Raw genomic sequence first — 25,041 nt, forward strand, 5'->3', positions numbered from 1 at the left:
CACAGTCTCCCCGTGGCCCAGTCTGAGCCCCAGCCCTCTCTCTTCATCCCATCTCAGGGCTTCCAGGTACCCCGGCCAAAGGCTCGAATCCTTCTCCATCCTCCTGGTCCCACATCCCACAGCCACAGAGAGGAAAAATCCCGGTGGCTCCATCTTTGACACAGAACAGGAATCCAGCTGCTTCTCACCATATCCACTGCAGCCAGCCTGGCCCAGGCGGAGGCTGGAGAGTGGGGAGGGGCCGGGGGGGCGTACTTTCCCAACCACCAACCTTAAGGTTTACACTCCCGGTTTACAAATGGGGAAACTGAGGCCCAGGGAGGGGAAAAGCCTCCCCCGCAGTCACACAGAACACCCACCAGGGCCTGGGTCTGTCACTACCTCCCTGAGGTTTTTGTCCCCAGCTCCCCCGGGGCGGGGGGGGGGGGGGGGTAGGTTTTCTCTTGAAGCGAGCTTAGCAGGTCTGACGACACAGCCAGGCTATGCGCGCCTGCATGTGTGTCCCAGAGGAACAAAGAATCTGCCAGCTGGGTTTATGTTTCAAGACGTCTGTCCTCGCCCTTGACCAAGAGATCTTACGGGGCGATCGGGGCCAGAGCCGGGGGCTCGGGACATCAATCGGGAAGCCGCCTTGCCTGGAAATCCGAGAGTTCACCCCGCCAGCCCCAGGACCTTCTGAGTTCCCTTGTGGAGGTTACAAACCGCAGGGGCAGGCTGGGGTTCTCTCACCATTTATTCCATATAGCTGTTTAAAAAGCTTATTTAAAATATAGATCATTATATATATTTATTTATATATATATATAAAATATATAAAGAGGAATTGAGGCGAGCCACCCCACAGAAAAAGCTATGTTTTATAAATATTTCTGTAGCTCCCACATCCCAGAGGAAGAGAACAAAACAAAACAAAAGAAAACAAAAAACATTTACAACCCAAGCTAGTGGTTCCATGTGGTATGCCCAGCAGGCTCAGACCCTGGGGTGGGCCGGGGGTCGTTGCAAGGGCTGGGCCTGCAGACATTCCGAGGAGGGCAGGCAGACCTCCCTTCCCGGGAGGCTGGTGTCTCCGGCTGCCAAAGGTCAAGTCCACGCCAGTCCTGCCCAACTCATACCCCTGGCTTCTTAGACGAGTCTGGAAGGCAGCAAGTGGGCACTCCCAGGCTCTGGCTGCCAGGTTATTTTTAATCTTGTCGGTTTCCTTTGAGGTCCTGGCCCTCCTTCCAGAGCGGCCGGGCCTTCTGTTTCTGCGGTTTCCAAGGGGAGGCAAAGCACAAGCCGCCTCCCACGCCTGGCATCTGGAATTCCCAAGAAAAACTCCACGGGGTGTCTCCGGGCCCCTGGCTGGGCCTCCACAAGTCCCCACGGGGTGGGCAGGGCCTCACTTGCAGACATAGCGCTCCACGGTGCGCTCACACCTACGGCAGGTGACGTAGCAGCACCAATGGTATTTGCAGTGGCACCGCTCGACCACGCGGTCCGTGTAGGGGTTGTAGCCGCGTCCGCAGCACATGAGGTCACAGCTGTCACTGCCGTGGGACGTCTTGTTGCACTGCCTGCGGTGGGGAGGAAAGGGACAGTGGGTGAGCACATGCTCCCAACCGGGCACCCGCAGGCTCCCCCTACCCCGCGGCTGCGTCCCTCTTGGAAGGTGTCTTGATCTTTGGGGAATTTTAGGTAATCCCCTTCCCTAAGAGTACTTCTCGCTTCTCCTTGTATTTCTAATAGGCATTTATCAAAACGAGAAATGATGGGCGTGTTTATTTTCTTAGGGGTGTCCTTTTTTTTTTTTCTATTTCTTCTAAATACTTGAAGGAGCCTCAAACCGCTCTGACAATCCTGTCTTCATATTTGATCTTTAATTATATTGTCCCAAATGTCAAGAACATTTTTACATTTAGAATCCCAAAGTAAGTTCTGGAAAAGACTAAATGGCACTGGATGTGAGGCAAAGTGAATATGTGGCACACTGTTCATCTGGAGACAGGGTCTGTCAACCAGTGGCCCTGCGTGCCAGTCAGCACCCCCCCCCCCCCACCCCCGCCCCGCCACCGTATTTTATCTTCTAGGAGGCATGCGGGGTCCCTGGTCAGCGGAATTATTATACCCATTTTACAGATGGTAATGGGCTTAGCAAAGAGCAGAGCCCGTTCAAGTTCTCACAGGAATCTGTGGGGTCCTGAAACCAAATCTCTCACATGCTCCGCCTACCCTAAGGGCAGAGAATCCATAGGATTCCAGGGGCTGCATTTCTTTCTGAATCCCATTTCTGTGGGAGAAGGCAGTGAAGGCCCCTATGGGACCCCAATATCCAACTGCAGTTTGGCAGATCCTCTAGGTGGGCTCAGGCTAGCAGGGATGGGGGGCACGCAGGGCACGCAGCTGGGTCCCCACAGCCATGCGGACCCGGGAATCCTAGAATGTCCGACACGGGCAAGCTCTAGAGCTGACCAAATTCAACCCTCTTATTTTCTGATGGGGAAACTGAGCCATGGAATGGAGAGGGAGCGTGCCCAGAGTCACACAGTGTGAGCATGGGGTCTGTAAGAGTTTGGGAAGGCTTCCTGGAGGAGGAGGGGTCATCTAGGCCGTTTCACAGAAGACCAGCAGAAATCTAAGATGGGGAGGAGGGAAAGGGAGTTGGGGGCAAAGAAAACAAACAGCCTGGGCAAAGGCGAAGGACCTGATCTAACCTAAGATGTGAGAACAGATGGAAGGGGTAGGGCTGGAGGTAGGAAGGCCGGGGAGGAGGCTAGGCAGCAGCTGAGAAAGAGAGGCCAAGACCTGTGCTGGGAAGGGGCCATGAGGTGGGAAGGAGGGAGCGCCTGAAGGGAGAGTCAGGAGGTGACAGTGACCCGCATATGGGGGCCACAAGCAGTTCCGGGAAGGAAGAAACAGCAGGAAGAACACAATGCCCCAGAGCCACACAGACCACGGTTCAAAGCCCATCTCTGCCACTTACTGGCTGGGTGACTTAGGGCAAGCCACTGAACAAAGGTGACTTTGTTTAGTTATCAACACCATTAATGGCCCTCAGCCTTATCCTGGAGGCCTCTGGACAAAGGGTAGTAGGAAGAAGGAAGAGTTTCATTTTTACTTCAGATCCCTGACATGCAATGTTTGAAACCTGGCCTCTAACCCTAGAATCAGTTGAGGTATGCAGTGATGCCTGAGAGAGGGGGTGGGGGTGAGTGGGGCTTGGAGAAAGATCCAGGGACCCAGGGCAGGTTTTATTAGTGCAGGCGCTGCTGGGAAAGACATGACAAGAGGGCCAGGGTTTGGAATACTGACTGCCAATGAGGTCTCAGTTCATCAAGCTGGCCTTGAGGAGGGCTGCAGAGCATTGTCCCCAGCTAGGGGGCCAGCCTCTAGAGAGGTGCCACCCATGCACCTCTTTTTACAGTAACAAAGCTCATTTACCTCTACCCCTTGCACTCCTGAATCCCCTAACCTAGTAAAACTCACGTTCCCCCTCCTCCAGGAAGCCTTCCTTGATGTCCAGGCTGGGTCAGGGCACCTCTGGACTTCTCTCACCCTTGGGCTTTTCTCTGTTACAATCTGACCACTTGTCTCTCACCCTTCTGTGTGCCTGCCAGAGCCTCATGTAATAAATAGATGGGAAAAGCGTCTGTGGTTGTAAGCTACTGAGATATTGGAGCTGTTTGTTACTGCAGAGAAAGCTGACTGATACAGATGTCCACAACAGCCCATCCTCAGAGGAACGGCGGAAAGCTGAGAGTGGCAGGAAGCCTGGTGGCAAGCGTGGGGAGGCATTCTGAGAAAGCCAGGGAGGCAGCTGGTGCTGCGGGATGGGGCCTCGTCATCAGTCGCTGTAGGGGAAGCCCGAGGGGCAGAGTGGGGGCCCTGGGAAAGCGGAGCCCTGACAGCCTGGGGGGTGGGGATGGGAGATTGCCATTAGTGAGCCCTTCCCATGGGACTGACGCTGTCTAGCAGAGGAGCTGCTCAGTTAGTGTGACAGGAGATTGTCGGCCACCCTCTGAGGGCTGTGGAACCCTGTGCATTGTACAGAGGATGAGACTGAGCCTCAGATGAGTGAAGAGATCTGCTCAAGGTCCTGCAGGTAGGAAGCTGCAGTAACTGGGTGGGAACTGTCCTACACACACACACACACACACACACACACACACAGATCCAGGGAGACCCTCTATTTGCTCTAGCCTTTCCCCAGCCTCTCTGGGCTCTAGAATCCTTTGCCTCTATCCACCGCCCCCCCCCCCCACCCCCATCCTCACCCCACCCACCCCGGCTGCCTCAGACCAGACTCTCACTCCTTCCTGTCTCCCTGGCCTGACCCGGTTCCATCTTCACTCCACCCGACCCCCTCAATCTGGCCTCCAGATGGAAGCCGAGGCCTTCTCACAGAGCCTGCTGCCCTAGCCTGTGACGATGGAGCCCCCCAAACCAGCCCCCCTCTCCTGGAGACAGGAACGTGGGCTGCGGAGGAAGCAGATGCTGGCCGGGCACCAACTATGTGCCAGACACGTTCTCAGACACCCTCACTCTGGTTCAATATTCTTTTAACCCCGCAGAACACTAGTTTTGTGGAATGCTATTAGGGGTTCCTTAATAAAAAAGTTCCACAGCAAACACCTCTGGGAAACGTTGGCTTAGGCAGATTCTTTACTGTGGGATTCCTCCGAGCCTTTAAAATGTTCTCGTGCCTTGCAAGTCGCCAAAGAGAATTTCCCAATCATATTTGATTGCAGAACTGTTTCTATTACACCGTTTCAGGACTAACTTCCCCCAGAAGGTCTCTGGGAAATGCTGCTGCCCTGAATCCTCAGCAGCCCCGCCTGGCACACAGTAGGTCTGCAATCACCCCTGGGCCCCTTTCTTTCTCCTGTCCTAAGCCGGCTTCAGCAGCAGTGATGGGACCAGATGTAGGGACCCCAGCTCCAGCTGTTAAACTGGGGATCGGGAGGGGGGGGAGAGAGCTGGGGCCTGGGAGGTGGGTGCGTGCATGGCGGGGGAACGCGGGAGCATTGTCTCCACAGAATGCAGGCACGCTTTGCGCTCCTGCTGCCCTTCTGAAAAGCAGTTGCCCCGGCCCTGTCCCGGCTCTGTGCAGACTGCCTGTGTGGCTGTGGTCTGGCTGCTGCCCCCTTGTGCCTCAGTTCCTTATTTGTCCAATGACCAGGTTACATGACATTTACCCTTCATTTATTCAGTTGACAAACGCTGAGGACCTGTCTTACGTGGGACAGCTTCTTTCTCAGCCAGCCTCCCAGTGCGGTCATCGTCTCTCCCCATTTCCCCCTCCCCCCACCAGGCGGAAGGAGGAAGCTCCCACCAGCCTCCACTCCCCAGGGGCCCCTGCCCGGGCAAGGTACACAATAGCCACTCCCAGGAGCTCTGCTGCGGGCCCCTTGGACCCCGGCACCCCTGCTCAGCATTCCTGGGGCCACCTCCCTCAGCTGGGTAGGGACTCCACTCCCCCAAATGCCAGCTTAGCCCAGACTGTGTGCCTTGGGGTGGGGCATGTGCAGCCTAGCTGACCCTTTCCTGCCAGGGTGACAGCAGGCCCTTACCTGTCTTGCGTCCCATGGGAGCCCACCTTCTCGTTCTTCATGCAGAAGTCGGGCGAGCTCTGCAGATAGACAAGCTCCGAGTCCTTCACAGGCCTGATATCCAGGTCCTTGGGCACCAGGTGCTTGCGGGTGCCCATGGGTCGGTGCACCACCTTGGTGGCTGACAGGTAGCGGGTCTTGAGGTCAGAGGCCACATCCCGAAGCTCCTGCAGCCCCTTCCAGCAGGTGCGGATGGAGCAGGAGCCAGATACCCCGTGGCACTTACACTTCATTTCCAGAGAGGCGCGCAGAGCCTGCAGACAGGGGAGGGCGTCGGGCTGGGCGGCCAGAGCCCGCTGCCTGGCCTGTCCGGGGACCCTGCCCCCACCCCTCCGCATGCTGGGTGCTCTCAGGGAGTCATCGTCTGCTCTAGGCCTCAAGTGAGGGAGCTTTTGGCTCTAAAGCTGGGAGATGTCCTAGATTCTCAGCTCCTCCTCCAGCGTGGGGGGCAGCGGGGAGGGACAGGAAGGGAGTGGCATCTGCAGGGACAGCAGATGCCAAGAGCTCTAACATATAACATGGCTTAATCACCACAACAGTCCTTCACAGGAGGTATTATTATTTTCCCCACTTTAAACAGAGGAAACAAAGGCTCAGAGCGGCCAAGCCCCAAGCTCAACGTTGCACAGCTAGAAAATCTGAGAGCTGGGATTTGAACTCAGGTCTGAGGGCAGTTGCAAAAGCCATGCCTGTTAATTGCTCCATGCTTTTCTCTTGCACAAAACTGGGACTCCCTAAATGCTTGCTGGGGGAAAAAAGGGAGAAAAGAGAAGGAAGGAAGGGCAAGGGAAGGAAGGGAGGGGGACAGTAAGAAGAGGCAGGAAGTAAGTGCATGGGGTGGGGAAGCACATTCCCTGGCCTGGCTGGCCTTTCCCCTCTGCTGCCTGGTGACCCTCAGCAAGCCCTCCACTGTTCAGCCCCTCATCTTATATGTGCAGAGCACGCGCATAATCGCTACCTTCCAGGGAGGTCGCAAGGATGCAAAGAGAGGACGCATATGAAAGGGTTCTGTGAACTAACAAAAGTCAAAACAACACCGGTTTGAAAAATCAGTCTAATGCCTGTGGTGGAGGGGGGGAGGTCTGGGCTCTGGGGCTCAGGGAACTCTAGCCCTGGCTTCAGAAGTGACTCTGTCCCATCATCCTCTTGTCCCATCAGCTTCCACATGTGTACCGGAGGGGCATGAGTTAGATAGATGTCTTCTGCCGGCAGTTCAGTTTTGCGTTCTATTCCCTGCTCCTTTGCACACAGGACTTGGATCCCTGTGCCCGGGCCTGCCTTCCTGCCTGCCCTATGCAGAGCTGCAAGGCTTATGGGTCCCCTGGGCCTACCCCTGCCTTCAAATGATGGGGAAACTGAGGCACAGAGCCGGCAGAGACTTGCCCCAAATCATTCAGTGAGTTAGTGTGGGAGCTGGCCAAGGTCCCAGGGCTCCATCTCCTTCATCAGTGCCAGGTAGTGAAGAATGAGGGAGTCCACTGGGTCTAAAATCTGGACTTGGCCCAGCAAGGCCTGTGAAGAGCACAGGAATGAGATGAACCCAAATGCTGGGCATGTTCAACCTCCCAAGGGCATCGAGGTGCTTTTGAGTCATAAAGGAGAGGTAAGGTATGTTTAGTGCCTCAGCTTTGATGGGTGGGAAGGGGCCCAGAGTTTCCTGGTGCCCGCTGTGTGCCAGACACCCAAGCCCTGTGGCCGGGAGAGGGGACTGGGTCCTTTTGCAGATGGTCCCAGGGAAACCAGCTCCTTGGCAACAGGGCCCCAGGGACAGGCCCGATGTGCCACGGCAGCTGAGTATCCTGTCCTGACTGCACCGGGGGAGCAGATGGCTGTGCTCCTGGATACACGAAGCTCAGGCCAGGCAGGGAGTAGGACTGAGGCTGAGTTCCCAAGGATGGGGGCAGGCCCGCAGGGTTGGGAGACAGGAGCCCTGGGTCCCTGGCCAGGCTCTGCTATGGACCCCTAGTGTCTCTTGGCCTCAGTTTCCCCAACTGTCCAAACATGGCCTGGACATCCCAGAATCCTTCTATAAGGGAGACCAATGAGAGAGGAAGGTGAGGACGTGGAAACCTCTGGACTTGGAGTCCATAGACCTGGGCTCCATCGCACCTGTGTCCTTAGCCAAGCCACCTAAGCTCTCTCTGCCTCACTGGCTGCCTCTGTGCAACGGGCCTGATGGGGCTGCAGGGAGGAGGCCATGAGATGCCATCTGCACCCGACTCTCCACCCTTCAGGCACCCAGCTCCCCGTGTGTAAGGTGGTAGCCGCACCTCCCCACAGGGGAGACTACGGGAGAGAAAACGCCCCAAGCACCACCTCAGTGCCTGGCACTCAGGTTAGTATAAAGATGTTTTTTTCATTTTCAAAAAATAAAAAGGTCCATTCATTCACTTACGCATTCACCCCAACCTTCTGTGGAATGAGGTGAGGGATTAATGAAACACTGATCGTAACAAACGCTGAGGGGAAACTGAGTTTTGGACCTGGGCGGGAGTCCCTGTTAGAGCCAAGGAGACTACCCCTTAGGCTAAGGTTCTTGCCCCATGGCCCTCCCCATGCCTCCTCCCATACCCAGGCTCGGCTCAGGACCCCACAGGAGGAGCCTGAGGAACACAGCTGATGGGGACTGAAGAGCACCGACCCAGCCCATTTTATAGATAGAAACAACTGAGCCCGGAGAGGAAGTGACTTGCCCAACGTCACACAGCTAGTCTAGTGCCAGAGCCAAGATGGGAACTCAGAGCTCCTGACTCCTAGCTCAGTGTCCCTTCTGCTCCACTAATATTCTCAACTCAAACCCCGGTGGACCCCCTAGAGGAGGAGGAGCCAGGCAAGCTCCAAGCGGCTAGAGAGGGGAGAGAGAGCCGGGGGAGGCCGGGAGCACTCAACGTGGGTGGATCGGGCCCGTCCCCCCCCCCTCCATCAGGGCACACTGGGTGGCCCTTTCCTGGCCACCTGGCATAGGCACAACCATCTGGGGTGGGTGGGGTGGGTGGTTACCTGTCTCCCCACTTCACTGTTGTGTAGACGCATCAGTTTATTGGCTTGGGATCCTGTTTTTTTCACCTTCATAGGAGCATCGGAAAACTTGGCCCCCATGAGGAGCCCGTAGCTGAGGTTGTCCGCACATCCTCCCCAGCGGTTCCCGGGCCCGGGTGGCTCACCTGGGACAGGGCCGCAGGAGCAGCCGGGCAGGTCGCCGGAGGTGCAGGCCCGGGCGATGGCGTGGCTGATGGCGGCCGCCGACAGCGCATACACGAAGGCTGACTCCCGGGTCCCTGTGGGGAAGTGCTGGGTCAGCTAGGGGCGGGGGGGGGGGGGGGGGGCGGCCGCCGGGGGACAGGGCACAGGACCCCACTCAGGCCTGAGGGCCTCCTCCTGGGCCCCTGCCTGCCTCTGTGGGGCCAGCCGGGCACAGAGGCTGCCACCAGATGGAGGACAGCACCAGGGACATTAATCTGTCGCCAGTCCATTCTCCCACACATACACCAGCTGATTTGTGCACTCATCACAAACTCACCCTCATTCCCAGAGGCCGGCAAAGCCCACACACCCACAGGCACCCTTGCTCCCACACACTCACCATTCCGGATCTCCCCCTACATCCCTGCACTCAGTGTTAGGGGCTACTCCTCAAAGAACTCACAACTCGAGGGGCAGACAAGTGTGCAAAGAGCCACTTGTCTCTTTGTAGGTTGAAATGCGTCCCCCTAAAAGATATAGTCAAGTCCTGGCCCCTGGTACCTGTGAACATGACCTGATTTAGAAACACGGCCTTTGCAGGTGTAATGGAACTCAGATGAGGTCATACTGGGTCTGGGTGGGCCCTAATCCAATGACTGGCGTCCTTATAGGAAGGGGGGAGTTCTGGATACAGAGACACAGAGGCAGGGATTAAAGTGACGTATCTCCAGGCCAAGGAACACTGAGGCTGGGGACAGTCACCGAAAGCTAAGAAGAGGCAAGAAAGAATCCTCTCCGGGGCTGTCAGAGGGAGCACAGCCCTGCTGGTATCTTGGTTTCAGGCTTCCAGCCTCCAGAACTCTGGGACAATACAGTTTCGTTGTCTGAAGCCCCGTTTGTGGGACCTTGTCACAGCATCCTGGAAAAACTAATACGGAGCCCAATGTGCCTCTGCTGTAGGGGGTCCTAGCTTCAGGTCCACACAAGTCACCTCCCCTTCTCAAGCCTCAGTTTCCTTAACTGTAGAATGGAAATGATAATACCTCCCTCACAGGATCGCTCTAGAGTCCCCATAATTCGGGAAGGAAGGAAGCTTTGTCAAGTGCTATACAATCCTCAGCTGTTGCCACGCAGGAGGAGAGATTAGGTCCACTGGGGCACTTTGGCCATCAAAAGGCTCTTGACTGTACATAGGACCCCCAAGTCCACCCCGCAAGCCACCTGCTCCGGAAAGTGGAGTTCCTATATCACTCTGTGCATCTCACAGCATCCTCAGTCTAGAATTACCTCGGTCTAGAATTACCTCGTGGCACACCTGTCTGCCGGGTGGTGGCTTTCCTGTCTTGTCACATACGCCCCTCCCAAGAGCCTCCTCGGCCTCGTTCATCCTTCCCTTTATGCATTAGTTACACAGGCATTTGTGCCACCATTTCAGGCTCCCCTGAAACTCGTATATTCACTCACTATATGTTTATTCATTCATCAGTTCATGCCTGGATACCAGTATCTATGATTAATTCATCCACCCGCCCATCCACGTCTGTTTTCTTCTGTGCATCCATCCATCACCCACCTCTTCACTCATCCACCCATCACACAGCCATCAACATTCACCCATCCGTCCATGAATTCACCCACCTATCTAAACACACATATATTGATGCCTGGATTCATCCTTCCCCACCTGCACGCGTTCCGTGGGCCCTAGCAGCCCCCGCCGGCCCCCTACCTCTCTCCAGGTCAAGCAGGTAGTTGGGGGCAAGCTCGATGGAGGAGCAGTTCCAGCGCATGTCCGCGAAGGCCCTGCGGCAGGCCTTCATGACCTCGCGGGCGGCGTGCACGATGGTGTGCATGAGCTCCAGGTTACTGCGGCACAGCTGCACCTGCGCAGATACCAACCCCTCCAGCTGCTTGCAGTGCTGCGTCTGGTTCAGCGCGAGGGCCGCCGGGGTCTTGGACAGCGCCCTGCACACCACCGAAGGGCAACAACCAAGAGAAGGAAAGACAGAGCGTGAGGGGCCACGTTGCCTACACCTGCCCTACTGCTCCCAGCCCTTGCGCAATGAATGGGTTCAGGGGCCTTTGCTGGAAGGAGTTTGGAAACTAAGAGGCAAAGACCTGGCCCCAGCAGAGCAATGGCTCCCCCTTCCGTTCCCTGTGACCTTGGGCACATCGCTGTCCCTCTCTGGGCCAGGGCCTCATTCATAATGCAGGATCATGACCTCCATCCTACCTACACTTTACTGTAATTATATTAACAATAAACAGTTTCACAGCCCACAAAGTGTGCACACCCACGGCTTTATTTAGCTCTCACACGGCTGTGAATTGTTTCTCTTTATTTAACATTCATTCGACCCTGAACACCAAATGGGCCAGACACTGTGCTAAATGCTAGATTATTACAATCACTATCATTATAATACACACTATTAATTGAGCGCTTACTAGATGCACATATGAGTTAGGAGCTTACCATACATTGCTTCATTTAATTATTAAACTACTTATTAGGCTGTAAAATTCCACACACATGCTTGGGATTTATTAAAGGATAAAACAGCCACTCAATTTTGCAATAAATGGGACTAAGTCATTCACTTGCTGTGTGCCCTTCGATAAATCACTGTCCCTTTTCTGGGCTTCAGTGTCCGTACCTATAAAGTGTATTTCCCAGAACGTGTTCCAGTGAGACACTGAAAGAAGGGATCCATCCTGAAGCACATTTGGGGAACATGATCTACTATGTTTGCCTTTGGAGAGTAATTAACGCACATTTGCATTTTAAAGGCCCTGAGAAGCCCCAAGCAACACAACAGGCTTGGTTTTGTTGAACTCTGGAGTCCTTGCTGAGCACAAAGCCCTTTGTTTGAGAGGCACTGACCTCATCCATGCTTTGGGAAATGCTGGCCTGGGGGTCCCTTTGAACCTGGTGATGTTATAGGACTGAAGAGCTTCCCAGATCCTGGTTCTAGGCACTGGGACTGCAAGGCTCTAGGACCAGGGTCCTGGATCCACATTTGTGCCGGGCCTTCTCTGAGGAGCAGGCTGCATCAGGCAGCACCTCCTCTGAGCGCAGGGTAGAGGGACCCCAACAGCCTTAAAGGGTTCTGCATAGACTTATCCCCTGCCCCAGAGCCAGCTGGCCCTCAGCAACCCAGCAGAGACCCTGGAGGAGCCGGGGACAAGGATGGGCCAATCTGCAGCCACAGTGCTGTGGGCCCTGCTTGCTGCGAGCCCCACGGTCTTCACCCAGGGTCAGGGCTGAGACCTGGTGAGGCCGAGATCCAGAACCCCTGCCCCGGCATCCTAAGGGAGGTAGCACCTTGCTAAAGAACAGCACATGCCAGGGTAGACTCCTGGATGTGTCATTCCCTTTGTGACCTTGAACAAGTCTCTTGGCCTCTCCTAGCCCAGCAACCTCTCAGCATTACCTGGGGGAGTAACTCCGTGAGCCTCATGTGTTCTGCCCAGGGCTGACACAGCTGGTCAGTGCCCAGTAAGGAAAGTTACTACAATCACGGCCTTGGTGGTCTTTTCCTTCCTGTACCCACTTAGTCACAGCCAAGGGCTGCCTCAAACCTGGTCCCCTAAGCCCTCTCCAGCCTCTTGTCCTCGTCCCCGGCGTGCCCTAATATCTGGCCATACCAGACTCCTGGCTTCTCTAACAGGGACGGCCCTGCTACCATGTGTTTGCCCAGGCTTTTCCTGATGCCAGGAATGCCTTTCCCCTTGCTCTTGTACCTAAATGCATAAATGAACTTGATCTACTTGTGGAAGAAATATTTACTAAGCACCAGCTCTTTCTGGACTCATTTGATAATGAACATGGCACAGATCCTTTCCTCAAGGAGCCCCTAGTCTAATGGCTACATAGGCCTTTCAACAGTAATAAGGCAATGACCCAAAGGTTCCAGCTCATGGGCTGGCCTAGGGAAGAGCCCAGGCTTAGGGCACAGCTGTGTGACATGGGTAAGTTACCCAACCTCTCTGGGCCTCATGGTCCTCATCTGTTATAAGAAAATGATAATTAAAAAAAAAATGTTTATTTATTTTGAGAGAGAGAGAGAGAGAGAGAGAGAGAAAGAGGGAGTGAGCCAGCAGGGGAGGGGCAGAGAGAAAGGGAGAGAGAATCCCAAGCAGGCTCTGTGTTGTCAGTGCAGAGCTCAAGGCAGGGCTCGATCCCACAAACTGTGAGATCATGGCCTGAGCCAAAATCAAGAGTCGGTTGCCTAACCGACTGAGCTCCCAAAATGACAATTTCTACATTAAAAGGTGATGGCAAGACATCCGTATCATAACATATGTAAAACATCTTGAACATCCATAAGCGGGATGGCCTCTGCTTATTGCCAGGTGAATCTTGGACCAAAGGGGGTCAGAGGGGTTCTAGCTCCAGCACTGCCCTCTATCTGCTGTATAATCTTGGGCAAATTGCTGTACCTCTCTGAGCATCACCTACAAAGTGGGAACTCCTAGAGGTCTTGGAGGGCCCAAGAGAGCAAATAGGTGCTACATTAAATCCTAATAAGTTAGTCTGTTCCCCCCTGCCTCTCACTTCGCCATGTCCCACCCCTCCTACAACTCCAAAGTACAGAAGTCTTCCCAGAGGCCTGGGAAGCCGACCCAGGACAAGTGGGCATGCCCTGATGTGATGTCTGCAGTCTGGTTGGCACAAGCCAGCCCTGAGATCGACTGTGGGTATCTCAGGCAGTCTTGCCTCACTGTTACCCCTGGTCCGTCCCCATCCTCCCAACTGTGAGCAGGGATTTTAAATGTCTGGCGTGTCTGGGCGCAGATCTTAGGCCTGTTTGCTTGAGCTAAAGCGAGCCATCTGGTCCTCCCTCTGAGGAGGGCCCTCTGAGCCACTGAGGCCTGTCTATGCCAGGTCACCTCAGGGAACCTCCGGGCGGAATCCTCATAGCCCATACCGGGTGAGGTGTGGCCACACAGAGGCGGACGTCATCCACACAGCCTGTTTCTTGGTTGGTCCAGCCCCTCCACCTGTGCTTAGCAAACACCATGCACACACTACCCCATGTAGGCACAGCACTCCCCACTCGGCAGAATCTCTCGCCCCATCCACTTCTCACAGCACCCCGAGGGGGCAGCCTGGGAGATTACAACCCCCCCCCCCACTTTGTACAGAGGAGGACACAGGGACAGCTCTGGTACCCGGATGCTCAGTCTCCTCCCAACACCATCTTCCCGCAGACCTGGCCTCTCCTTCCCGGGTCCCCTCTCTGCCGGGCTGGGGCCTGTCAACACTCAGCCTGTCCTGAGCCCCCTCTGCCCGTCATCCTTGCCCAGATTTCTTCCTTCCCCTCTGAACCAGTCTGCGGTTTCACAACAGGAAGGATTATATGATGTATGCAAGAAAATGCCCCGCACGGTACGAGGTATGCAGTGGGCACTCAAGCAGTGTGGCTGCGTTCTGGGTCTTTTCCCTGGGTTCCTGCTCCAGCCAAGAAGTGGACAATGTAGGCCCAGCCTTTCCCTGGGGAGCTCAGCTCTGGCTCCCTATGCAACCCTATGCTGTGGCTGAGGGAGGGGAGCTCTGTGCCCCTGCTGCCCGAGGACCTGGGCCACTCAGGGTGTCAGTCTGTCCGGTTCTGGAGTCAATAAGCCTCCGCCTCCCCAGCCGGCGGTGAGAGGAGGTACTACAAGGGACAGCCCAGTGAGGACGCTCCCAGATGAGGCCCAGACTGCCAAGGAGGGCACAGGACAGATAGGAAGAGGTCTGCAGATCCTTGGTGGGCCAGGGGCGGCTGGAGAGAGTGATGTGCACAGAGCGGCCAGCCGCAGCGTGCAGGCCGGGAGACCAGGAGGCAGGAGGCAGCGGATTCCACTCCTGAGGAGGGCAATGCGGTCATCTGGTAATTAGTGGTAATGACCGTTTCTAACTAAGTCCCCCTCGGGGAGGTAATCAAGGATTATGGTGGGAGGCGGGGGAGTTGCCCGTCTGGACATCTCCTCCGGCTTGCCTCGCTGCAGCAGACCCCTAATTGAAAACATTTTGGTATATCTGGGGATGAGGATATGGGGGGAGAGGGTGGAAGAGAGGACAGGAGGGAACAGAGTTCACAAGCAAGGCCTGTGCCAAGGTGCCACTGCAGTGGCTGAGGTCTCTCTCATCTGGGAGTCGAGGGTCCTCCTGGGAGTGGTGGGGGGGGGGGGGGGCCGGAGACCTGGGTTTCAGCTCCAGCTCAGTTGCTGCACCCAACCTCGGGTAAGTCACTGGCCCTTGCTGGGCCCCCGTATCCTCATCTCATTGTGCAAGTGGGGACACGGAGGCCCAGAGACGGGCAGGGCTTGCCCAGACATGTCCCCAGCCAATCAGGCAGAGCCAAGCTAGAACCCAGGCCTCCCAGATCCCAGGATACCTCTCATTCCCATTTTTGAGATGAGGAAACGGAGACTCAGAGAGGCCGAAGCGATTGATATGCCTGAGGCGTGGCTCGAGGCTAGCAAACTGGCAAGGCTCAGGCTGAATCCCAGGTCCCCAACAGGTGGACATTCTGGGCCACCGAGCCACATCTGGTTTCAGTTCTTAGGTCAGAGACCTCTTTCATCTTCGGTCCCCTTTCCAAAGCCCAGGGTAGCAGGACCCCCGGGGACAACCCCAGGACAGCTGAGTCTCCTGCGTGAGTCGCCCCACAGTACACTTCCCTATTCCCAACTGTCCTGGGGCTCCCTGAGACCAAGAAGCCACAGAGCCAGACAGCCTCACTCCACATCCTGCCTCTGCTGCTGTGACACCCTGTGAGTTAGAGACCCCGTGCCTCCATTTCTTTTTCTGTTTAATGGGGGTGATAGCAGAACCCACGTCCTATGGTTCATTGTTTCAAATGAACAATATCCATAAAGCACTTAGAACAGTGCTTGGCCACACACACACACACACACACACACACACACACACTGCTTAACCTCCACTCCTGCCTCCCCCTATATCTTCAGCTCCAGCAAGAGTTTAACCACTAACAAGGGGTTTGGCCGAATGGAGCTCATCTGCCCAGGGTTCTGGTCCCACAGCCACCATTAACTAGCTGCGTGATCTTGGGCCAGTTACTGAACCTCTCTGTACCTTAGATTCCTCATTTGTAAAATGGTAGCGATAAGAATACCACCTATTTCGTGGGAGTATTATCAAAATTAAGTGACTAAAGCTCCTGGAACAGAGACGGGATTTACTAGCAGGCTCCAATAATTCTTGGTTTCTCTGTTTCCCCACATGCACCGTCCTGCCTCTCTGCTTTTGTCTCTGCTCTTTCCTCCTGCCTAGATGCTTGCTCTGCACTCCATCCTTGGCCATCAAAATCCTACCTATCCTTTGAAGCCCAGCCCAAAGCCACCTTCCTTAGATGGGCCTAACCGCTCCTCCCCTGGGCCCCCACACTCCCTTTCCCAGGACACAGCCCAAAGTCCACTTTGTATTTGTACATGTCCATTTCCCCCAAGAGGCTAGGAGCTCCTGTAAGGCAGACACCCAGTGGTATCCATTATTCGTGGCAGCCGGGGCTGTGCAGTGGGAACAGCATGGATGTTGGGCTTAGCCAGCCATCTGTTCCAGGCCCCACGTGGCCACCTGCCAGCGTGGGGGCTTGTGCAAGTCACACATTGTCAGGGCCTCAGCATTCCCGCTGTGGCGCGGGAATGCCAGCCGTGTCCCCCGCAACGCTCTGGAGGCAAGCCTGGTTCTTGGCTTCTGCAGCTCCTAGTGCTCTTTGGCAAATCCTTCCATGCCCCGGACCTCAGCTGCCCTATCTGTAAAATGGTGTGGCAGGTGAGGAGGGTTGGGACTCTCTGATCGGAGGGTCCCACCAACTGGCGCCGTGCCAGGTACTGGCAGTAGAAGGTGGCTGACGCCTCACACAACTAATCAGAAGCAGCAGCGAAGAGCCGCTAAGCCTACGCTTCTCCTTGCCAACAAGAGATGCCAGAAGATGGGGTTATCCTCCTGGATCACCAATTAATCGATAACTCAGCCCCGGGGGGGGGGGGGGGCAGCGCCAGTGACCTCAGGACTGTTTGCTGGCGGCCCAGCCACTATCGCCCTGTCTTGCAGCTAATCCACGAAACTTCCTCATAGCCCCTCCCCAGCCCCCATAATCTGTCCCTGCCTCTCTTATCTGCATGGCTCACTCCCCACCCCCGTCTCCAGACCTGTCCTGTCCTGGATGTCCGCACCACTCAGGGAGTCCCTCCACCCAAAGTGCCCTCCTCCCCACCGCCCTCACCCACCAAACTCCCAGAAACTCCTCAAGCCAGACCCAGGCTCACCACTGCCGAAAATTCATCCCAGGGTCCCAAGTATGTGCCCCCCACCAGGTGGTCTCCCCTCCTCTGGGCCCCCACAACACCACCTTGGTCACTCCTAGGGCACTTGGAGTTATTTACGGCCTGGGCTTATCTCTTCCAGCCCAGAGGGCAGCTCCTCCAGGAAGGGGCTGGGTTTTACTCCTCTCCACGCCCCCCCCCACCCCCACCCTGCACCGCCCACAGCCCTGCACAGAGCAGGCACTCCCTTCTACTGGATGGAAGAGAGCCTCCCTCTCCCACCCACCCAGCCATTAATAATTTCTATCTAAAGGAATACCCTTCACATGTGCAGAGCATCTGACAGTTTACAAAGTTCTTTCATGAGCCGCTTCTCATCTGATCTGAGTGAGGTAGAGGCTCTCCCCCTCCTTCGACAGAGGACACTGAGGCTCCCAGACGTTGAGTGACACTTCCCCCAAGGTCACCCAGGTGGAGGGGTCAGTACTGTTTGAGAATCTTCAGCGAAGGTCAGGAGACTGACAAGGAAACACGATATTGAACAGGCCCCCCATGCGGGCCACAGACCCTCTTGACTGGGGCCCTTGACCACGCTTTTTCCATCTGCCCCTGTGGAGGCCTTGCGCAACCCTCAGCTGTACAGGACAAGGCAATTCTGTCGTTCTCCACGCCCTGTCTCGCTCCTGCCTCACAACCCTCCGGAAGGTAAGGACAATATTTTACAGAGTAGAAAAAGGAGGCTTAAGAAGAGTGACTTGCCCACGACCCCCAAACCAACTTCGGCTCCCGGGTCTTGGGCACGCTCACCCGATCCCCAGGGGGGGCCCCTGAACGTTAGCCGCCACCCCCAGCCGCCGGTCCCAGAGCCCGGCTGCATAGACGCGGGGTCCCTACTTACAGCCATTTGATGCCGTAGCACACGCCGGTCTGGAGCGCCAGGGCGAAGAGCAGCGCCTCGCAGACTCGCGGCCGCGCCCTCATGGTCGCGCGGCACGCGCGCTCGGGGGTCGCACCCTCGAGGAGCTGCACCGAAGTCCCGCCGCGGGCACCGCCACCGCCGATCTTCCAGCGAGCACGCCGCCTGCAGTCGGGGAGAGCGGAGGCGGCGGGTTAAGGCGGAGCGCAGGGCGGGGGCTGCGGGTGGGGGGGGGGCGTTTTATTCAAATTACAAAGGAGGGGTCGGACCCGGGAGGCCGAGCGCGCGGCGGGCGTCGCCTCCCGCCCCGCACAGCCCGGGACGCGGCCGGCGTCTGGCTCAAATTAGGTGTCGCCCGAGCGCGGCCGAGGGCGTGTCCATCTAGCGCGGCTCCCGGGCTGGGACCCGGGCTGCGGACTGGCAGGGAAGCTGGCGACCGGACCAGAGACAGCGAGAGGGAGGAAGCCGGTCAGAGACCGAGGCTGAAAGACACCGAGGCAGAGGGAGCCCCGGGACACACTGACCAGGAGGGACCAAAAGGAGAGGAGGAAGGGAGTCACGGCGGAGGCCGAGTGCGCGCAAGAGGGCAGATCTGCCAGGCCCAGGATCTGCGTTATCTCCAAATATTAATTACTAGTTAGTAGGGGCTTGGCAATTCTCCTTTCCCGCTGAGTTTTCTCCCCTGTAAACTAGGGACACAACGGTGATTCAGACACAATTCGCCTTTATAAAGTTCACCTAACATGATCGCATTTGCTCCTCCCAGCAGCCCTGCGAGACAGGTGCCCTCACTGCCCCCATCTCACAGATGAGGAATCTGCGGCCCGGTGATGTGGAAACGGCATTGTTCACCCAGTCAGCCGCAGGTCCGTGCCCCGTGTGCTATTCCCACGTCTACCCAGATGTCCCGTGAGCTCGCGAATGGTCAGAAGACTAGGAAATGGGGGGTGGGGGGGGGCGGTTACTGTGGGTATCAGTGAAGGGGGGGATGAGAAATGAAATGGCAGAGGCCTTTGTACCTTTGTTCCCGAGTCTCCAAGTCCCCGTCTAGCGGCCCCCTTTTGGAGTGCCAGGCGGTGCCCAGGCCCAAGCCAACGCGGGACAGCCTGGCCAACGCTAAGCAGTAGAGCGCACTGGGCCGGCGCGACGCCCCCTCTGGCCACCAGGGGGCGACCTAGCGCCGTGGAGCAACTGTTACCCCGCCCGCAGGTCTCAGGGCTGCTCCTCGGGGCTTTTTTCTTTTTCTTCTCCATCTTTTTTTTTTTTTTTTTTTTTTTTTTGGTCTTCCCACTCTTCGTCCTCACCTCATTAACTCCCTTCCCAGCTTCTCCCAAATTTACCAACACCTGGCATTCTCTCGGAGACAAAAGCAGCCCCAGCCCCTCTCCCCTGGAGAGGAACAAAGACAAAGAGATTCCTTTCTAAAGGGCTTGGGGAGTTGGAAAAAGAAGGCACCCGCCTTACAGGGGGCACTTGAGAAGGAAGGGGACGTTCTCATCTGGCTGTGTGAGCTTGGGCGAGCCCTCCACCATCCCCAGGCTCAGTTTCCCTTCATAAAACAAGGGACTGAACTTGACCGTGCGTCTCCTGAAGTCTTTCAAGCCTCGCAGGAGCTTGGGGGTCTTTAAGTTCCCCTCTGCCTGAGTTTACACTGTTACGAATACCTGTATAGTGTGTGCGTCTCCGTGTGTGCCTTAAGCACCCGCAAGATTTGAAACCTCACTGTTTCCTGGAGCCTTGCGGCATAACGCAGAAGAAAGCAGGGAGAAAACCCTGAATTACGTGTCTTTTTCCTCCTTCGCAGTGTCCCGCTAGGCGCCTAACTCCGAGGCGCGCACTACAAACGTGCCGAGTCCAAGGCTAGCGGTCTCAGCGGGGTTCTCAGTGTAACTGAGCCCCCTCCTCCCACCCAGCCTGCATCCAAACCCTTTGTCTTACTGACCATGAAAGTTTACCACACTCTTGAGAATGCGAAGTATATAGGCTGGATATGGGGGGAGAGATGAAAACTCCAGTCACTGTCTCTGTTTTTCCCCCCCACCCCGTCCCGAAGTGTGGACTCTCCCCCCGCCCCCACCAGGCACCCAGCATTCCAGAGTGGGGAGGAGGAAGGGGCTGCACGCGAACAGAGGAGAGTGCAGACTCACAGCGGGAGATCCATGTCCAGCTCAACTCTCCCAAAGAGGAGGGGCCGCCCCGGTCACAGCAAACGGGGCTACAGTTACTCCAGGCTCTTTCTGAGAGTCCCCGGTGGTCCCGGCCTTCTCCCTCCACTGCCCCAATACGTTGGTGGGAGAGGCAGCGCCTGGCCTGGCCTCTGAGTCCTGACGGATTATAACTGTCCCGTGTAAGAACGTCCGGGACAGAGGCGCCTGCCGCTAGGTCACCCTCAGCCTGCACCCCGAAGGTCAGGGCACACTCGCCTCGCGGAGCCCGCTGCCCGCCAGGGGACGCTACGCCGGGGTTCCAGGTGGGATCCGCTGCTGCCTCCCGCGCAGTGGGACTTTTGGCAAGTCCCCTTTTCTTCCTGGGCCCCGGTGTCCCCGTCTAGGGATGGGACGAGGCGTAGAGTAAGTACCCTCTCAGTGCTGGTTGTTCTGTAAGACATCCACTTGTCACGGTCAGCCCCGAACTGCTCGACCCCTTGCTTCAGGCCCAGAGCGGAGCCTCCCTTGGGACCTGGAGCTTAGTGGGCCCGCGTCAAAGCGCAGTGTCTTGGGAGAGACAGACAGGCTGTCCCTTCCTCCCCGCGCTGGCGTTAAGGGCCAAGCTACCCCGCTAGCAGAGGGCGAGAGAGGTGGTCTCCCGGGCTGTGCACCGTGAGCTCAGTAGCCACAGTCAGGCTCCAACAGGTGGTTATAGGGCCTGAGCTCTGGAAGTCCTTGCAAACGCCGCTGCCAGGGCGGCCGCCCCTCTGAGCCAAGCCAGCTGGGCCACGCCGAGCTTCCCTTACCGGGATGAGCCCGCACTGGACTGGGAGCGGGCTGGGCGATCCGGGCCGAGTGTCTACGCCGCGCGTCAGGTCGGCGCGGCCCGGGCCTGAAGCCTCGGGCTGCGCAGCTGGCAGAGCCGACCTTGCGAGCCGGTGACGCCAAGCGACCGCTTCAAGGTTACCTGCGACGCGGAGCTAGGCCGGGCCCGCAACCCGGGTTTGACCCCAGCCGCGCGAGTCTTGCGAAATCTGTCTGCTCGGCTGCGGACGATGCGCCGAGTTACCCGCGAGACTGGTTATTTTGGAAGTGGGAAGGGTGGGGTGGGAGTACTCCGGGCACCTCCCGCCACCCCTCTGGAGCCAGACCCTGAGAGCCTAAGGATCCTGTGGTCATGGAGGCACCTCAGCACCAGAAGGTGGGAGTTGTGGTGCCCGTGCGCGAGCTCAGCCAGATGTCTGAGGCGGCTCCAGATGTGCCTCCGGTCCCGGGACAGGGCTCTCCTCCTCCCCCGCCCTCTCCCCTCCCCCCACCCCCCCAGCCTGGAGCTCAGGTCTGTAAACAAAGTCCTGGTTCTCTCCTCTCCCGTGCCGCTTCTGGGAGTCGGTCTCCAGGCTAGGCGTCCGCCCCTACTCCCCAATTTGGTACGAGCCGCGGTAGTCGTCTGCCTTTGGCAACCCTCTCCAGCCCCGCCACACACGCCCTGTGCCCTGCCTCACTATCCAAGTCTCCCACCCCCGGGATGGCTCGGGCATGACCTCATTCGCGCTCCGACTGGGAGGGAGAGGGTCTAATCCCGGCAACGGGGCCGGGGAGGCTGGCAGCGGCCCGCACAATCGGAACAACCCACCTCCAGCATACAGGCCGGGAAAGCCAGCGCCCCCAGGCCCCTGCGGGGCTGCTATCCTCCCAGGGATTCCTCGGAGAACCGCAGAGGGGAGGTGTGGAGGAGGCCTCGATGTGCTCACCCGGGAGTCGGTGCCCTACGGGGTCGCGCCGTCCCCCTCGGACTCAAACGCCCCCGCCCTAGCAGGTCCCCGCTGAGCACCCGAGCGCCGCCGGCGGCCACTGCTCACCTCCTGGGGCGCTCGCCGGGCGCGCACCGAGTGCCCTGCCGCCCGGGCCGGCCGGGGAGCGGCGAGCGCGGCCCCCAGCGGACCCGAGCGCTCTCCGGGCTGGGCAGGCGGCGAGGCTGCCCTCTTCCCGAAGCGGCCGCAGCAGGACGCCCGGGATCCCCGCGAACGGCGGCCGGCTCGGGTCCCACGAGGACTGTAGCACGGACTCGGACTGCTGGGGGCTCCGCTGGGCTCTCGGGGCCTGCGCTCGCCCGCTCGCCGGAGCTCTCCTTCTCGAGCCGCACGGTCTCCGGCGCGGTCCGCCCCAACTGCTTTATAAGGCGCGGGCAGTAGCTTTGATCCGCCCACGTCAGCGCGCCGAAACCCCACAGGGTGGCTCCTGCCGCGCGCGGGGGGCGGGGGCGGGGTCCCCACGGACGCCACGGACCCGCGGCGCCAGCGGCGCAGAGGACTTCGCGCCCTGTCGAGTTACAAAGGGGGGGCACTTAACTAACTGTAACCGGTGTTTAATAAGCGTGCCTGCTGCGAGCCTACGGCGGACCTGCGGCGCGTGGGGCCCGGGTAGGACAGGTTTCTAACCCTCGCAGCCAGCCGAGCGAGGCACCTCAACCAGTCTGGTTTGACGGAGGAGGAAGCCACCGCTCAAGGAGAAGTCCCACTTAAGTCTCGGCCGGGAGCCTGGCGGACATCCCGGGGGGGGGGGGGGGGGGGTGCAGCTCGGGTGCTTTAGGCGACCCAATACGTCCCAGCTCCGGAGAGCTGCGTTGGCGTCCCAGTAAGTCCTTTGAGGGGGTTATTTCTCGAGTCCTCTGATTCCACTTCTGGAAAAGGGATCAGCCATTCTGAGCTCTCCGCGGAGAAAGGAAGAGAGGGCGCCCTGCTCTGTGAAGCGCGCTGTAAACGTTAGGCACCAGAAAGCAGGCGTTCCAGCCTCTGGGATGACCGTTGGGGAGTTTTCTGGACACCTTGCCTCCTGTCCCCACGGAGCTACCGGCTGAGAACTGGGTTTTAGAAACTAGAAAGAACTACAGAGTTTGCTCCCTGCCCAGCATAGACCTGGGCTGCGGCTCCGGTTGTGTTTCTGAGGCAACTGTCCCAAGACTGGTGAGGTGAGTGTCCATCCCTCTCCCCACACACACCTTGGCCTTTCTGGCTGATGGTACACCCCCCCCCCTCCCATTTCTAACTCGCTGGGCAACTTCAGGTTGCCATGGCTTCTGTCTGCCCCCACCCTGGGGGCCTCAGTCCCAAGCATAATCTCAAGGATAATCAAGTTCATTAGCAGAAGGGAAGCATAGACTTAGTGAAGAGGGGTTTGCCTCAGGTCCCTAAAACACCATTCCCCCCGTTCTTTGCAGCTGCCCATGAAGTGGCGCCCATAAGCTGCCCTAGCCTGCCTGCAGGTATGTATACCTCCATATACATACACACCTCTGGGCCCACGGAGCCCACTGCAGGTTCTCGGCCATACAGAATACTCTCTGCACGTGGACAGCCATTCCCCCTTGCACACAGGGCTGGGACACATCACCCCACAAATGGTCAGAACACAGTCAGGAGATACTTGCACCCACCATAGGCCCACACACATTCAGGAGCACACACAAGTGACATGGCCATATCCATCTGCAAGATGAGGCCAAACCCTGTGCCCCCACCAAGTTCATGCACAGAGATGTGCTTCCATGCACTCCTGCATAGAGTCATAGGCATGTCCTTGTGAACACGTGCTGGGACACCCAGTCTCCTCTCCTAGAGCATCAGGGTCAGTAAAAACTGTGGGAGACTAGGGGTTATAAAAGCTGCAGAAAGGTGGTGGGGCTTTGGGTGGGGTGTCTAGAAAGGGCAGGGGAGGGTCAAGGCCACTCCACCTAAGAGGCTGGAGACAGAGGCATCCAGGGGTCAAGAGTGTCCTTAGCTCTTCCACGGCAAGGCACCCTGGCCACCACAGTGGGAGCCATTCCAGGTGGCCTGGGTCCAATTGGATGCACCCACCTCTGGGTCTAACTTTCTGCTTCGAGAGAGGCTGAATGAGTTGCCTGCCAACATTTGCATAAGCAGCACTTCATCCAGAAGTCTCCTTCTGGCTCCCGGCTAGAGTAGAAACAGAAAACCCTTTGGAGTCATACCGACTTAGGCTCCAATATTGATTTTACCCAATTTCACTTTTAGCAGTATCACACTGCTTGAGCGAATTGCTTAAACTCTCGTGTGTTAGTTTCCTCATCCATAAACGGGTATAATGCAATCCCATCAAATCTTCTATATTCTCCAAGATGGGATTAGTATCCCCCTTTCATAGATATGGAAGCTGAGGCTCAAAAGTGTGGGGCTGGCAAGTGTCAGGGCTGCTCTCTGAACCCAGATCTTTCTGGCTCTGTGTGCACTATAGCTTATGGCCCCCATTAAATCAGATGGGAAGATAGTGACTTTCCACTGTGAGAGGAGTTGAGGGAAGCCAGGAGAAGATCCCAGAATTCCTGAAGCCCAGCCCTGAGCCCTCCTGTCTCCTCCCTGATACTCAGCTCTGTCTTTGTGAATTAAGACCCAGGCATTAGCTAAGGGCTCAAAACCCTGCCCTGGGAGGTGAGGGAAAGCATGAAGTGGTGACAAAACCCTGGATTCTGAGTCAAGCGAGGCCTGGGGCAGGGGTCAGCCCCTCCCTGGACACCAGGCTCCCCATTTGTGTAAGCTGAATAGTTGATCACCTCAGGCATTTTGGGATTCTCAGAGACACGTGAGAAAAAAACATTTTTCATCTTTAGGACAAAACGACCTCCCCCCTTTCTTTTTTCTCCTCCTTCCTTCCTTCTGTCCAGGGGCTCCTCAAGGGCTGCTGTGTGTCAAGGCTGTGCTGGCCGGCTGGGCTGCAAGCTCCTCTTCAGGGGGACAGGGGGGAGGCTCTAATCTAGGCTGGGCGGGCATGCTCTTGGCTGCTGCCGCTGTAGATGTTAATATATTTTCCTTCTCCTCAATTACCCCCGGTGACTCTGGTTATCTGATCGCCCAGACGTGCTGGGGGCTTCCTGTCCGCCGGCTTCTCAGCCCCTGCCTGACTGCCTGCATTG

At 57.3% G+C, this 25,041-nt stretch overlaps 1 protein-coding gene across 1 annotated transcript; it reads right to left on the reverse strand.

Moving 5' to 3' along the window:
• Nucleotides 1–768: 768 nt before the first annotated feature.
• WNT11 (Wnt family member 11) lies at nt 769–22,266 on the reverse strand. The gene is made up of 6 exons (XM_040489401.1): nt 21,974–22,266; nt 17,950–18,132; nt 10,501–10,736; nt 8,589–8,866; nt 5,550–5,842; nt 769–1,556 (listed from the first exon to the last, which is right to left on the reverse strand). The coding sequence occupies exons 2-6, from the start codon at nt 18,030–18,032 to the stop codon at nt 1,382–1,384; spliced, it is 1,065 nt and encodes a 354-aa protein (XP_040345335.1). The 5' UTR covers nt 18,033–18,132; nt 21,974–22,266; the 3' UTR covers nt 769–1,381.
• Between the last annotated feature and the right edge of the window lie 2,775 nt (nt 22,267–25,041).

Source organism: Herpailurus yagouaroundi, unplaced genomic scaffold (genome assembly GCF_014898765.1).
Source record: "Herpailurus yagouaroundi ecotype Mexico unplaced genomic scaffold, PumYag 180, whole genome shotgun sequence".
NCBI lineage: Eukaryota > Metazoa > Chordata > Mammalia > Carnivora > Felidae > Herpailurus > Herpailurus yagouaroundi.

Excerpts from the sequence above, each read along its gene's own strand:
- WNT11 (XM_040489401.1), bottom strand. The coding sequence starts at position 18,032 with ATGAGGGCGCGGCCGCGAGTCTGCGAGGCGCTGCTCTTCGCCCTGGCG. Across the intron at positions 10,737-17,949 it reads TGCTACGGCATCAAATGGCT|GGCGCTGTCCAAGACCCCGG; the intron begins GTAAGTAGGGAC and ends GGTGGTGTGCAG. Across the intron at positions 8,867-10,500 it reads CCTGCTTGACCTGGAGAGAG|GGACCCGGGAGTCAGCCTTC; the intron begins GTAGGGGGCCGG and ends ACTTCCCCACAG.